Source organism: Arxiozyma heterogenica (assembly GCF_036370985.1).
Source record: "Arxiozyma heterogenica strain weizmannii chromosome Unknown scaffold_13, whole genome shotgun sequence".
Lineage (NCBI taxonomy): Eukaryota > Fungi > Ascomycota > Saccharomycetes > Saccharomycetales > Saccharomycetaceae > Arxiozyma > Arxiozyma heterogenica.
Window position 1 is genome coordinate 534,184 of NW_027042666.1, and position 16,017 is coordinate 550,200.

Here is a 16,017-nt window from a genome sequence, read left to right on the forward strand (position 1 = left end):
CTCTAAGCCCGGCAGAGGAAGAAGAAGAAATGATGCAACAGACTAATAGAACAATATTGTGCAACTACATTCCTTAAGTATACTAAGTATTTTTACACATCATCAGTATGTAAATTCGTATGTACTTGGAAAAATGACTCAGTCCCTTCTTTTGCTTTCTCTGTCTTTTCCCCCTTTTTCTTTGATGTATAAATAGAGTGTCTATTCCTTCTAATATTGTTAAGGTGATATCAAAGTATATTTCTGCTGTTCGTGTGATGACTACGACAGTCATTGATTATGTTATTTTATTTGTAGTTCAAGAGTATCTTATAGGAAAGAAACGGAGGAGGGGAGAAAAAAAAGGAAGAAGAAGTAAAGACATTTAGATAAAGGGAAAATTATAAAAGCAAACATATTTAAACAAATACAAACATACACACAAATATATTTGTAGCTAATTATTCAGTTCAGGTGGCTATAGTGTTATTTAATTAGCATAGTGCATTCTGTGTCTGCATAAATATACATATTATGGTTCCATTCCTACCTATACATACGTATATATAAGGGTAGGATAGCAAATAATCAAGTAAAGTAGAAGGAAAATGGTTTGTGATACTTTCGTCTATCATCCATGGATTACACATTTAATCAAATTCTTAGATACAACTGCAGGTAGAGAAAAATTGTTGCGTTTTTTGCAATATTTTTCAAGACTTTTATCATTTTCTTTGAATTCGGTTAAAGCTAGATCTTTACAATTGCAGTTTCTTTTGATTAGAAAAGTTTTAAGATTCTTAAAGCCTTTAAATCATATTCAGTTAGCTTCAAGACTATATGACAATAAGTTATCTAATCAAGATTCGTTGATTAGATATAGCCAAATTTGGAGAAATATTTTTTTATGTCTTTATCTAAGTTTAGATCAGATTAACCTATTAAGATTATTGAAAATTTTGCCTTATAACAATGCCACTATTAGCAATAACAAAAATAATAAATCAAATGAATTAATTCAATTTAAAATATCTCGGTGGGCTAATTATTGTTGGTTTTTCTCTATTCTAAGTGGGATTGTATCAGATTTAAAGACTATCCAAAATTCAGACGCTGAATTAGAGTATATATCATCATCCACTCAAAATGGTAATGTATCAGAGAAGGATAAGAATGATTTAGAGGAAACAAAAGCTTTGATTTCACAAATACGTGATAAAAAATATACATCCACCAAAAAGCTTTTGTGGGATCTATTAGATTGTATAATCGTATTGAACAATCTAAATTACTTGAAATCAAGAGACGATATTGTTGGTTTATCAGGTATGATCACATCTATCTTCGGCATACAAGATACTTGGAAAACAATCAAATAAATAATAAAAATAAACAGTGTGAACAATATTGGGGTATTATGTATGTTTATATAAAAATATTTAATATTTTAATTATTTCATTATTTCATAATCTAGAATTCCTTATTCTAGCAATAATCATATGCGTATAATTTAAACAACCATAAATAATAATAAACCAATACAATGGGCAACACTCCATTTCATATATATAGTGCTACCTTTACCTTCATATGATACAAGAGAAGGTGCACCTCCATGAGGTACTGAGATAGCAGTGGACGATGAGGATGGTTGCTTAGAAGCATATTGAGAAACTTGTGGCACCATTGTGGTTGGTGATGTTTCTGGTCTTCTAGACTCATTATTACCGACCATAGTGGTAGATGTTCTAGAGTTTCTAGATGTTGGATGATTTTCACCGTTGCTAAATGCTGGACTAGTGATGGTAGAAGCAATAGAAATAACTGGGGTTGCGTTGGAAACAGCAGAAAGTGAGTTAGTCTCTTCTTGTTGGTTCCTTGAATAAACTGATTCAATAGAACCATGTTCATTGAAGTTAGTCATAATTGTTTCAGAAGTTGCAGATGGCTCAGAACAATAAGTTGTGGTCTTAGTAACTCCATTAACAACTGTAGTCAAAACAACAAAAGTGCTACTCAAAGTAGTTGTAGTCTTTTCGCTAGGAATAGTGGAGTTTCTGTATAGAGGAGATGATATAGAAATTGGTGATGTCATGAAGCTATTAGATGGAAATGGTGTAACTATAACAACAACAACTTCAGCAGAGGAAGAGCCATTATTACCGGTGACAGTGGTGGTGTAAGTGGATGTAGTTGGAGCTGTGACTGCACCAGTAGTAGTGGTCGAGATGATAGAACCAGATGGGTGTGGTGTGATCACAACAACAACAACCTCAGCAGAGGAAGAGCCATTACTATCGGTGACAGTGGTGGTGTAAGTGGATGTGGTTAATGCAGAGACATCGCCAGTAGTAGTAGTGAACAAGGTAGATGGAGCAGGTGTGATCACAACAATAACAACTTCAGTAGAAGATGAACCGTTGCTGTCTGTGACTACAGTTGTGTAAGTGGATGTAGTTGGAACTGTGACTGCACCAGTAGTAGTGGTCGAGATGATAGAACCAGATGGGTGTGGTGTGATCACAACAACAACAACTTCAGTAGAAGATGAACCATTGCTGTCTGTGACTACAGTTGTGTAAGTGGATGTAGTTGGAACTGTGACTGCACCAGTAGTAGTGGTCGAGATGATAGAACCAGATGGGTGTGGTGTGATCACAACAACAACAACCTCAGCAGAGGAAGAGCCATTACTATCGGTGACAGTGGTGGTGTAAGTGGATGTGGTTAATGCAGAGACATCGCCAGTAGTAGTAGTGAACAAGGTAGATGGAGCAGGTGTGATCACAACAATAACAACTTCAGTAGAAGATGAACCGTTGCTGTCTGTGACTACAGTTGTGTAAGTGGATGTAGTTGGAACTGTGACTGCACCAGTAGTAGTGGTCGAGATGATAGAACCAGATGGGTGTGGTGTGATCACAACAACAACAACCTCAGCAGAGGAAGAGCCATTACTATCGGTGACAGTGGTGGTGTAAGTGGATGTGGTTAATGCAGAGACATCGCCAGTAGTAGTAGTGAACAAGGTAGATGGAGCAGGTGTGATCACAACAATAACAACTTCAGTAGAAGATGAACCGTTGCTGTCTGTGACTACAGTTGTGTAAGTGGATGTAGTTGGAACTGTGACTGCACCAGTAGTAGTGGTCGAGATGATAGAACCAGATGGGTGTGGTGTGATCACAACAATAACAACTTCAGTAGAAGATGAACCGTTGCTGTCTGTGACTACAGTTGTGTAAGTGGATGTAGTTGGAACTGTGACTGCACCAGTAGTAGTGGTCGAGATGATAGAACCAGATGGGTGTGGTGTGATCACAACAACAACAACCTCAGCAGAGGAAGAGCCATTACTATCGGTGACAGTGGTGGTGTAAGTGGATGTGGTTAATGCAGAGACATCGCCAGTAGTAGTAGTGAACAAGGTAGATGGAGCAGGTGTGATCACAACAATAACAACTTCAGTAGAAGATGAACCGTTGCTGTCTGTGACTACAGTTGTGTAAGTGGATGTAGTTGGAACTGTGACTGCACCAGTAGTAGTGGTCGAGATGATAGAACCAGATGGGTGTGGTGTGATCACAACAACAACAACCTCAGCAGAGGAAGAGCCATTACTATCGGTGACAGTGGTGGTGTAAGTGGATGTGGTTAATGCAGAGACATCGCCAGTAGTAGTAGTGAACAAGGTAGATGGAGCAGGTGTGATCACAACAATAACAACTTCAGTAGAAGATGAACCGTTGCTGTCTGTGACTACAGTTGTGTAAGTGGATGTAGTTGGAACTGTGACTGCACCAGTAGTAGTGGTCGAGATGATAGAACCAGATGGGTGTGGTGTGATCACAACAACAACAACTTCAGCAGAGGAAGAGCCATTACTACCGGTGATAGTGGTGGTGTAAGTGGATGTGGTTAATTCAGAGACATCGCCAGTGGTAGTAGTGAACAAGGTAGATGGAGCAGGTGTGATCACAACAACAACAACCTCAGCAGAGGAAGAGCCATTACTATCGGTGACAGTGGTGGTGTAAGTGGATGTAGTTGGAGCTGTGATAACGCTAGTAGTGGCCGTGTATATAGTAGATACTGGAGGCACAGCAACATCATAAATAATCTCGGTGACAATATATGCGTATTGATTAGTTGTAGATGTTGTCACCGTTGAAATAGTAGTAGCTTCAGTAATGAAATTCTCAGTAGTAATTGTCACTGTCTTTATAATGGGTTCAGATATCCATGAACAGTATGGAGAATAATAAAATTGAGTTAGGTATATGAAAGTACCACCAATTTGATAAAGAGGATCAGATGGTGTAACAGTAAAGCTTTGATGTTGCGTCTCCCAACCACCTGGACAACTCACATTAAACCAGTAATGGTGACCATCTATTGCAAAATTAATATTTGTAGATGCCAATGAGGTGCCAAAATTATCAGCAGCCCATGGATAATAGTCAACATCTAAGAATACAATCATAGACCCGATTGAATTCTTGACTATAAGTGAGCTTGGTACAATTTTTGGATTAATAATATACATACCCTTGTAAACATTGAAGGTTTGTTCTCCAATATTATTTGTGTTAATAAGAACAATTGACCCCTGATTACCAGTAACTTCACCTTGACCTTCTATAGGATTATTGAAAATGATACCTTTCATATCATATCTACTAGGGACTAAATAAGATTCTTGATTTATTAAGCCAGCAAACCCACCAGACTTGATAACACCATTATTTGTTATAGTACCAAGATAAAGAAATCCATTTGTGGTACCCCCCTTATCAGCTGTGTCATAGTCAATTGTACCTGTGTTAATGAAAGAACCAGTTGGGGCTAGAGTAAAGTTAGTACCTGGTACAGTAGCAGCAGCATTTAATTGTGAGACAGTGAATGTACCAGAGTTATCTATACTTGCAGGTGAAATAACAAAATCACTGGCAGAACCTGCTGATTTAATATTTTCGATGTTGATATTACCACTGTTTGTAATTGTCGTAGTAGAACCAAATTGTAGACTGGTTAAACCTTTTGTTGAATCACCAATAATATCTAAAGTCCCTTTGACATCAATATTGCCATTGAAGGAATATGAAGTACCTGATACCAATTCAAGAGTAGCACCTGATTCAATCACTATATCATCAGAAAATGTTTGATCACCTGATAAAGTTGTAGGTGCTGAAATCGTAGTAACAGCAGCATTTATTTTGGTCACGAGTAACCCCAGTAAAAACCATAAAATTAATATCTTCATTTTAATGATAACAAATAAACAATGGTTAATTGTATTTACCTTATCCTATTTTATCTAATTATTTTTTTTGGTTCGTTTCTGTTTGTAGTTATTTTGCATAAAAAGGCACATTGAAAGGGAGGATAAAGAAAAACAATCCACGCAATGTACGAAGAGCTGGAAAAAAGACGAAACAAAAATAAATTTACAGATTATATAAATATAGATAGAGATATGTTTATATATGTTTATTTTACCAGTGTGTATGATACATAGTAATCAATGATACTATCAAAAAATGAACTTAGAGAAATCAATATATTCTAGACTCCTTATTTTGGATCTATGCATGCAGGTATGTCTACGTTATAATCTGATTATTCTGAATCTGTGTATAAATGACGTAAAAGATTTGCATATCCTATTGTTTCTTTTTTTGGAAGGCTTCTAAATATTTTACGTGAAAATTTTGGTAAGTTCTTACCTCCTCAAAGCAAGACAAGAGTAGGGTTTAGAGAAATATTTTAAAAATTTTTTGTCTATTTTCTCAAAATAAATACATATAATGTTTCGTTATGGAACATCACATAATGTGGAGATATGGATGATTTCTACTCTTAAATTCCAGTTAGTATTCCCAATAATTCTGAATAAACCACTCTGCGTATGTTTCTCCTTTTCATTTATTATGGCTAAAGAGTAAATAGAAAAAGAGAAAAAAAAACTAGCTTATATACCAAATTATTCAATTATCTATCTCTAATTAGTCATTTATCTTATACATAAAAAATGATTTTATTTAGTAAAACTGCTAGAATAGAGTGTTCTAAATGAGAATGAAAAAGTGTTTCTGTTATCCAATATGAAGACACAGATTTGCAACAAGTGTTATACGGTATCAAAAAGCACAAGATAAGTATTAGCCATGCAAGCAATAAATCATAACTTATACTTAAGAATTTGGAATGATTATTATTTTTTTTATTTCATTATAAGCTAATGGGTTCTATGCGTTTTTTTTTATTAAAATATATTTCATTTATTTAGGTTTCATTTTAACATAGTTTAAATATTTCACCTAGTTGATAGGTCTTTGAAACCATATCTGTTTTACATTGTATGTTATAAGAAGGGCAAAGACTTGTTTTTATCTCCCTCCCCAAAAAAAAAAGATAATGCATACTTGAATTTTTCATATGATTTTAATATCTAGCAAAAAAAATTGAACAATATTTTAGATTTTTGTGCATTTTGTACATAACGACTATTGTTTGTGTAACATGTTATTTGAAGCAAAATGAAGAACAATCTATTGTTAACTTTTTTTTCTCAAGAAAACTATCGACTAACAATATGAAGAACTTGATTGTTTGTCGATAATTGTACAAATCTCTATAGTCCTAAAAAATTTTTGATAAATATCTCTTAATATTGTTTTTGTACACACATTATAATGACAAAAAAAATTTTCAGGATGATAATTTTCCTTAAACATTAGGACTAACGACTTTGCATTTAGAAAAGAAAAAAAGTTAAGAGCGTAAATAATAACGGCATTCTTTTTTTTTTTGTATTTTGGGTTTTGTGTTTTTTTATTTTTCAGTTTCTAAACCTATAAAAGGTTTCCAAAATTTTTCCTTTTTATATTCTTAGAAATAAGTTAAACCTAATCGAAAAAATGACAAAAAAAAAGAGTTTAATAATATTTTAGAATTATAGGTTACATTCGCAAAAATTAGAAGATATATAGGTAAAAATAACATGTGGACTTACTACTACTAGTAATTTCAATTGTATAATAAGAAAATAGTTCTTTTATCTGGTATTGTTTGAACATGCTTTAAGACATTATTAAAACCTAAAGCACACAGTATGTACCTCTTATAACACATAGTAAGTATCAGATATCTACCCTAAAGTTATAACCTTAAAATTTTTTTTGAAAATGTACCAGAAAAAAAAATAAAAACAGTAGATAAAACTGAAAACTCATACTATGCCACTGTTTTCTTTCCAAAAAAGCTTGTGACATCCGATTGAATTCTAAGAATGGAAAATTGTTTTTTTGTAGTTGCCCTTCTAAAATCTATTATTTTTGTTTTTTTTCCTTATTTCCTTTTTAGTACACATTGAACGATGTCGGAAAAACAAAAAACCCCTCACTTTATGCCTCATTTTACTTCTGTTCGGAAAATCATAGCAAAAAAATTTTTGGGAAGGTAGAGAGTTCTTATTTTCTTTTTTTATAAATATTGTTCTTCCTATTATCTCGTGCATAAGCCCTGTATTGTTTCCGGAATAGGGGGCTTTTTTCCGTTTCTTCTTTTTCTTTTAGTTTTGTGGGGAGTTAAGAATTTTGTTGTGGATTATAATCGTAGGTAGACTGGATTTTTGGCACATGTATCATTTGATTACCCTTATATTATATTATTTTTGTAACTAGAGATTTCGATCTCTTCTCCAAAAATCATTCACGAATTTACAATCTACAACCCATTAGTACTGTACAGTCGTATACAGAAATGTCTAGTTATGGTATAAAGAAAACATAGATTATTGTTTGCAATGAAAAAGTACTACAGAGCTATTGTTGCATGCATGAATGTGATACATGCAATGAAAACAATATATATCTGAAAAAGGTATGTAGAATTTGAAATATCAGCAAAAAATTTTAAAATTCATCAAAAGGGAAATGTTTAAACAATTGAACAAAGATAAATAAAAAAAAACTTTTCTTTTATATTTTCCACAACAATTATATTAACATATTTTACAATAGTTTTCATCATAGTTACCGTTCAACAAATAGACTAATATCAGCGGCTCTATAAATAGGTCTTGTTTCGTGTATTTTTCATTGTTTTCCTGTTTCATTTCTAATATTAAAATCAATTAGAATAGCCAATCTACAATCCAAATGATAGAATATTTGTATTGCACATATTTATTATCCTATTTCTATATAATTTATCCCCCTATTAATAATTAAACAATATAATTCAATAATAAAATTATTACCGAATTTATTTCTTTTTTTTTTTTTTGGAATTACTAAAGACTTTATTGTAACGTATTTGAAAGTAGTTTGTTACTAATTAGGTAAAGATTTGAAAATTTCAAATTCTTTGCAAGTCAATAATAGAATATTTATTTCTGTTGCTCCCCAACTTAGGCAGTAAAATATCTTACTAAATGTATACAAGAAAAATCTGGAGTATATTTATGTTATCTATAAACACATATCCATAAATTGAAATATACATTAGTTTTTCTAATTTCTTCGGTAGAGTTGTTACTTTAGTAATAGTACTAATTACATTTTTTTAATACTTATTATTAATATATATCAAAGAAAATTCTAATGTATTTTTTTGTTATTGTTGAGATCGATGGAAAGAATTCTAAAAACATGGAATAGTGATAAATATTTGGCAACTTTGGTTATAATAATAGCTATTTTTTTCCATTGTTGATTTCAATAGTTTATTCATTTTCCACCGTTTAGTTATCTTTGCTTTTATTTTGAACATTTCCTTTTTGGATGAATTGTGAAGAAAAATTGATAATTTTAAAACTCCATATTATCTTTTTACGAATCTATTGTTTTTGTCATACGCATTGTATTACGAACACATAACAATAATTCCGTAATAATAAAATTTTTATTACCGAAATTTGATACGAAAAATCCTTTTTTTTTTTCCAAACAGTAGTTTAGATATTTCAATATGCAATTATGCTGTACTAATTGGTTATAGGTGTAAGTTTATAGTAAAAATATCGTAGTCTTATTGTATATTAATCAAAAAAATATTTCCGTATTTGATAAGCCTATGGATAATTTGAAGAATTGACAGAAATAATTAGTTAAAAATAACAATTCATATAGCATTAGATAGAGTTTACATAAAATTTACCCATTTCCAGACCTTAGGCTACAATTTTTGAGAGATGGAAAATCTAAGTTTAAAACAAAAGCAAGAAAAAAAAGAGGAGAACGTCCTATTATTTCGAAAACAATAAAAAGCGTATTCAAAGTAGCAGGAAAAAAGTTCATGAAAAAAATAATGACCTACTCTTTTGAAAACTTTTTTTTTCACAACGATTTCCCGCATAATAGTATGATGAGTAATTGTGTTTTCCAAAAAGTCTTTTAGGGGGTATACCAAAAAGGAAATTTGGAATAGAAAAAAAATAAGAAAAAAAAAATGTTGCAATTATAAACAAAAAATTTGAAATTTCAAGTCATGAAACTTCGTATTCCTAAAATTTATTAGGCATTGCAAATTCTCTAATAAAGTAGCACCATTTCACAGATTTCTTGAAAAAGAAAAGAAAATTTTCAGTGTATCTTTAATTTTTTAAAAAAACCGCAATTTTAGTCAGGAAAATTTTAATTTATACTTCACGTTTTAGTAATGTTGTAGAAAGTATTCAAGTCAATAAATAAAAAGAACAATTCTCTTGTTGTACAGTTACTAGTGATATTTTTATTTTTATTTTTATTTTTTTCGCAGTATGCTCATTATATGCCTCTTGTACTTCGCCAATATAGTATATTATTGTTCTATAAGCTTATTAAACTGTATTTTTGTTGTATTTGTTAATCCAACTTAACTTATCTTCAAGGTTCTTTTAAAGAAGAGCTCTGAAAAATCTTTATGAGTCAGAAAAACTCAAGAAAAAAAAAAACAATAAAAAAAAGTTTAATAAAAATTTACGCCCCCTCTTTATTCCTTCCTAAATGGATGTTATTAAACCCCACATCTATGACAAAATTATAATACCTAGAAACTATTTACCAGTATTATGTGTAGGTAAAAAAATTCAGAAATATGTATCAAATTTTTAGAGCTATTATTATTTGCGCTATTATTACTAAACAATTGGATCCCCAATATTGTTAGCCGATATTTTTCGTAAAAAAGAAGTTTACAATAAATTTTTCAAAATCTTGGGTTAAATAACATATCACGTTTATAATAACAGGTATATACAATATATGCAAAAGTTTAGACAATTATTCAACATTTTCGTGCTAGATGTAGGGATAATGTGAAAATTTTTATCTCCGTTATTTTATTTCTGATAAAAAAAAGCTTGCCCTTCTTGCAACATATCAAAAGAAAAGGGTAAAATTTTAAAGACCTACCAATTGTGAAATATCTAAAATTTGAAAAACAAAACCTAAATGAATGAAATTTGTTAAAAACTAACACAAGATCCTGACTGACTTATAATGAAACCTATAGTTGTTACAAATTCTTAAATAATATTGTGGTATGTTATTAAAATGCCTGATTTTTAATATCCAATTTGATAAATATGTAATGGGAACTTTAATTGAATATATATTTGTTGCCATCTAATAACTATAAATATTAGGTAAATTAAATATCTTTTCAATTACAATTACTATGTATTCAATATTGTACAAAATTCAAAATAACATTCTTCTCTCTGCTTTATTATATAAAAAACAAAAGTAATTATAAACAGAAATGTAAACAAAAATAATACTATGACACAAGAAGATTTGTGGCCTTATGTATATGAATGTGTCAAGTAGTTTCCTTCTACAAATAGCATGAAAAAATATTAACTAAAGAGTTTCATTGACGATTACTAATATGAAAACAACGCTGTCACAAACTTCTGCCTTTTTACTTTTGCTAAAAACTCATTGTTCTGTTTAGTTTAGTTGACAGGAATCTAATACAGCAATTTCACTAAATTAAAAATAATCCCAATGTATGAATTTGGTGAAAAACTAAAAAATAACTAGTTCGTGATAGAAAATTAAATAGTAAAGCATATAATTATATATCTTCTTTGTTCAGTTTTTATCCTAATACATAACGAGGAGAAAAATTACACAGAACATCTTATCCATTATTATTAGAAATGGTAGCTAGAGGCTACAAGTAAGAAATATCCATATTTCCACATTTTGCCATCCTCAATAGCAAGAAGAACATTAAATATATATATTTCGAGAAAGAAAAAAAAGGAAAAATACTTGAAATCTTTTCATGTACCCTACTTTGTTTTTCTCTAAAAGACAAGCACTTACTTAAAACATTATTTGTGGAATTCGGTAAACCTATAACAAAATGAAAAACAATAGAATCTGCAGATTTTTTATACCATTCCAATATCTATCCGAAACAATCAAAATGCATTATATATGTATAAATCTAGAATAAAACCCTGAATCTTACTCATTGTTCTAGTTTCCTTCCTTACAATATCATTGAAGAATATCTATTACACATACCGATTAAAAAAATACACATATATATATAAGAAAGTGTATTTCTAGATCTATACATGAAGTCCGTATGATCTAATCTTTATTTTCTCGATTTCTTGGGTCCTAATATATTATATAAACTGTTCTTTTAATCTTCCTATTCTTGTATGTTTCTTCCTCGAAAAATTTACTAGCAAGTAATAAAGAGTTAATTAAAGTAAGAAAAAAGTGAAATAAAGTATAATTAACCATTGTTTATTTGTTATCATTAAAATGAAGATATTAATTTTATGGTTTTTACTGGGGTTACTCGTGACCAAAATAAATGCTGCTGTTACTACGATTTCAGCACCTACAACTTTATCAGGTGATCAAACATTTTCTGATGATATAGTGATTGAATCAGGTGCTACTCTTGAATTGGTATCAGGTACTTCATATTCCTTCAATGGCAATATTGATGTCAAAGGGACTTTAGATATTATTGGTGATTCAACAAAAGGTTTAACCAGTCTACAATTTGGTTCTACTACGACAATTACAAACAGTGGTAATATCAACATCGAAAATATTAAATCAGCAGGTTCTGCCAGTGATTTTGTTATTTCACCTGCAAGTATAGATAACTCTGGTACATTCACTGTCTCACAATTAAATGCTGCTGCTACTGTACCAGGTACTAACTTTACTCTAGCCCCAACTGGTTCTTTCATTAACACAGGTACAATTGACTATGACACAGCTGATAAGGGGGGTACCACAAATGGATTTCTTTATCTTGGTACTATAACAAATAATGGTGTAATCAACTCTGGTGGATTTTCTGCATTAACAGCCAATGGATATCAAGACTATGTTAGTAGATACAATATGAAAGGTATTATCTTTAATAATCCTCTAAAGGGTCATGGTCAAGTTAGCGGCAAGGAAGGTGCTGTAGTTTTGCTTAACACAAATACTCTTGAAGGACAAACTTTCAATGTTCACCAAGGTTTGTACTTAATTAATCCAAAAGTTGTACCTGGTTCACTTAAAATTGATAATTATGTCAAGTCTATATTTGTGTTCTTAAATGTAGACTATAATGAATGGTCTAGTACAAGTTTTAATAGCATATATGTACCTCTTCGGTCTAATTATGAGATATATGGTCACCGTTACTGGTTTAACATGACTTGTCCAGGTCCTTCATTTACAGTGACAAATAGTTTTGCTGTTCAACCATCAGATCCTCCTTATCAACTCAGTGGTAGCGTTATATACATAGTTAGTCAAGAACATGGTAAGTCATGTGCATGGTTATCTGGTCCAGTTACAAAAACAACAACAGTTACTACTATGAATTCCATTACTGCAGTTACTACTCTTTCAACTGTAATAACATCTACAGTTAATCAGTACTCATATACAATATCCGAAATCATTTATAATGTTGCTGTCCCTCCATTATCTACATCCTACACTACCCTCACCACATCAATCCCCACACCTATTATATCTACTTACACCACCACACTTGTCGACAGCGACGGTTCATCTTCTCCAGAGGTTGTTGTTGTTGTGATCACTCCAGCCCCATCCACCTTGTCCACTACCACTATTGGCGATGTTACAGCCCTTACAACGTCTACCTACACAACCACACTTGTCGACAGCGACAGTTCATCTTCTCCAGAGGTTGTTGTTGTTGTGATCACCCCAGCCCCATCCACCTTGTCCACTACCACTACTGGCGATGTCACAGCTCCAACTACCTCCACCTTTACCACTATCGTCACTAATAGTAACGGTTCATCCTCTACCGAAGTTGTTGTTGTTGTGATCACCCCACATCCATCCACATTGTCCACTACCACTACTGGCGATGTCACAGCTCCAACTACCTCCACCTTTACCACTATCGTCACTGACAACAACGGTTCATCCTCTACTGAAGTTGTTGTTGTTGTGATCACCCCAGCCCCATCTACCTTGTCTACTACCACTACTGGCGATGTCACAGCTCCAACTACCTCCACCTTCACCACTATCGTCACTAATAGTAACGGTTCATCCTCTACTGAAGTTGTTGTTGTTGTGATCACCCCAGCCCCATCTACCTTGTCTACTACCACTACTGGCGATGTCACAGCTCCAACTACCTCCACCTTCACCACTATCGTCACTGACAACAACGGTTCATCCTCTACCGAAGTTGTTGTTGTTGTGATCACCCCAGCCCCATCCACATTGTCTACTACCACTACTGGCGATGTCACAGCTCCAACTACCTCCACCTTCACTACTATCGTCACTGACAACAATGGCTCCTCTTCTACCGAAGTTGTTGTTGTTGTGATCACCCCACATCCATCCACATTGTCCACTACCACTACTGGCGATGTCACAGCTCCAACTACCTCCACCTTTACCACTATCGTCACTGACAACAACGGCTCCTCTTCTACCGAAGTTGTTGTTGTTGTGATCACCCCAGCCCCATCTACCTTGTCTACTACCACTACTGGCGATGTCACAGCTCCAACTACCTCCACCTTCACCACTATCGTCACTAATAGTAACGGTTCATCCTCTACTGAAGTTGTTGTTGTTGTGATCACCCCAGCCCCATCTACCTTGTCTACTACCACTACTGGCGATGTCACAGCTCCAACTACCTCCACCTTCACCACTATCGTCACTAATAGTAACGGTTCATCCTCTACTGAAGTTGTTGTTGTTGTGATCACCCCAGCCCCATCTACCTTGTCTACTACCACTACTGGCGATGTCACAGCTCCAACTACCTCCACCTTTACCACTATCGTCACTAATAGTAACGGTTCATCCTCTACCGAAGTTGTTGTTGTTGTGATCACCCCAGCCCCATCCACATTGTCTACTACCACTACTGGCGATGTCACAGCTCCAACTACCTCCACCTTTACCACTATCGTCACTAATAGTAACGGTTCATCCTCTACCGAAGTTGTTGTTGTTGTGATCACCCCAGCCCCATCCACATTGTCTACTACCACTACTGGCGATGTCACAGCTCCAACTACCTCCACCTTCACTACTATCGTCACTGACAACAACGGCTCCTCTTCTACCGAAGTTGTTGTTGTTGTGATCACCCCACATCCATCCACATTGTCCACTACCACTACTGGCGATGTCACAGCTCCAACTACCTCCACCTTTACCACTATCGTCACTAATAGTAACGGTTCATCCTCTACTGAAGTTGTTGTTGTTGTGATCACCCCAGCCCCATCTACCTTGTCTACTACCACTACTGGCGATGTCACAGCTCCAACTACCTCCACCTTCACCACTATCGTCACTAATAGTAACGGTTCATCCTCTACTGAAGTTGTTGTTGTTGTGATCACCCCAGCCCCATCTACCTTGTCTACTACCACTACTGGCGATGTCACAGCTCCAACTACCTCCACCTTCACCACTATCGTCACTGACAACAACGGCTCCTCTTCTACCGAAGTTGTTGTTGTTGTGATCACCCCAGCCCCATCTAATAGCGTCATGACATCACTAATTTCTGTATCATCTCCTCTTTACGGAAACTCCACTATTCCTAACGAAAAGACTATAACTACTTTGAGTAGCACTTTGGTTGTTTTGACTACGGTTATTAATGGAGTTACTGTGACTACAACTTATTGTCCAGAACCATCTGAAATTTCCAGAACAAGTATGACTGCTACCATTGGACATGGTTCTATTGAATCTATTTATTCAAAGAACCAACAGGAAGAGATTAACTCATTTTCTGCTGTTTTCGACGCAACTCCAGTTATCTCTATTATTTCCACCACCGCTAGTCCGACATTTACTAATAATGAAGATCAACCAACATCTAGAAACTCTAGAGGGTCTACTACTGTAGTTGGTAACGCTGAGTCTGGAAGACCAGAAACATCAGTACCTACAATGGTGTCACAAGTTTCCCAATATGTTTCAGAGCAATTCTCCTCATCACCAACTGCTGTCACCATATCTCATGGAAGTGCACCTTCTCTTGCATCATATGAAGGTAAGGGTAGCACCATATATATGAAGTGGAGTGTTGCCCATTTCATTAGTCTATTATTATTTATGATTATTTGAGTATGAATAATTTTGAGACCGGGAATACTAAATAACTAAATAATTAAATAATCAAATATTTCTATATAAACAGAAATAATACCCCAACACTGTTCATACTGTTTATTTTCATTATTTATTTGGTTATTTCCCAAATATCTTGTATAGAAAAACAGATTTGATCATACCTAATAAACCATCGATTTACATTATTCAGCGCAACAAATTTTACTGTTGTATAATTTTGAAGCCAACTGATGATCATATTTTAAAGAAACTGAGATTCTTAAATTCTTTCCAATTAGGAAAAATTGTAGTTACGAAGATCCAATACTAATTTAATTCAAAAATAATAATAAAAGGTTCGTCACATATCTTAAAAACTGATACGATATTTCTCTATCCGTAGTTGTATCCGAAAAGTTAACTAAATGAGTGATCATTAAA

At 33.5% G+C, this 16,017-nt stretch overlaps 3 protein-coding genes across 3 annotated transcripts; 2 read left to right on the top strand and 1 right to left on the bottom strand.

Moving 5' to 3' along the window:
- Positions 1-587: 587 nt before the first annotated feature.
- Positions 588-1,358, top strand: PWA37_000859 (PEX11 family protein; the record flags this gene model as incomplete). Its single annotated transcript, XM_064857517.1, has 1 exon — positions 588-1,358. One exon carries the CDS (start codon positions 588-590, stop codon positions 1,356-1,358), a length of 771 nt encoding a protein of 256 aa, XP_064715823.1.
- Positions 1,359-1,490: 132 nt separating this feature from the next.
- Positions 1,491-5,246, bottom strand: PWA37_000860 (uncharacterized protein; the record flags this gene model as incomplete). The annotated part of the gene is made up of 1 exon (XM_064857518.1): positions 1,491-5,246. One exon carries the CDS (start codon positions 5,244-5,246, stop codon positions 1,491-1,493), a length of 3,756 nt encoding a protein of 1,251 aa, XP_064715824.1.
- Positions 5,247-11,754: 6,508 nt separating this feature from the next.
- On the top strand, positions 11,755-15,591 carry PWA37_000861 (beta strand repeat-containing protein; the record flags this gene model as incomplete). The annotated part of the gene is made up of 1 exon (XM_064857519.1): positions 11,755-15,591. The coding sequence occupies one exon, from the start codon at positions 11,755-11,757 to the stop codon at positions 15,589-15,591; it is 3,837 nt and encodes a 1,278-aa protein (XP_064715825.1).
- Between the last annotated feature and the right edge of the window lie 426 nt (positions 15,592-16,017).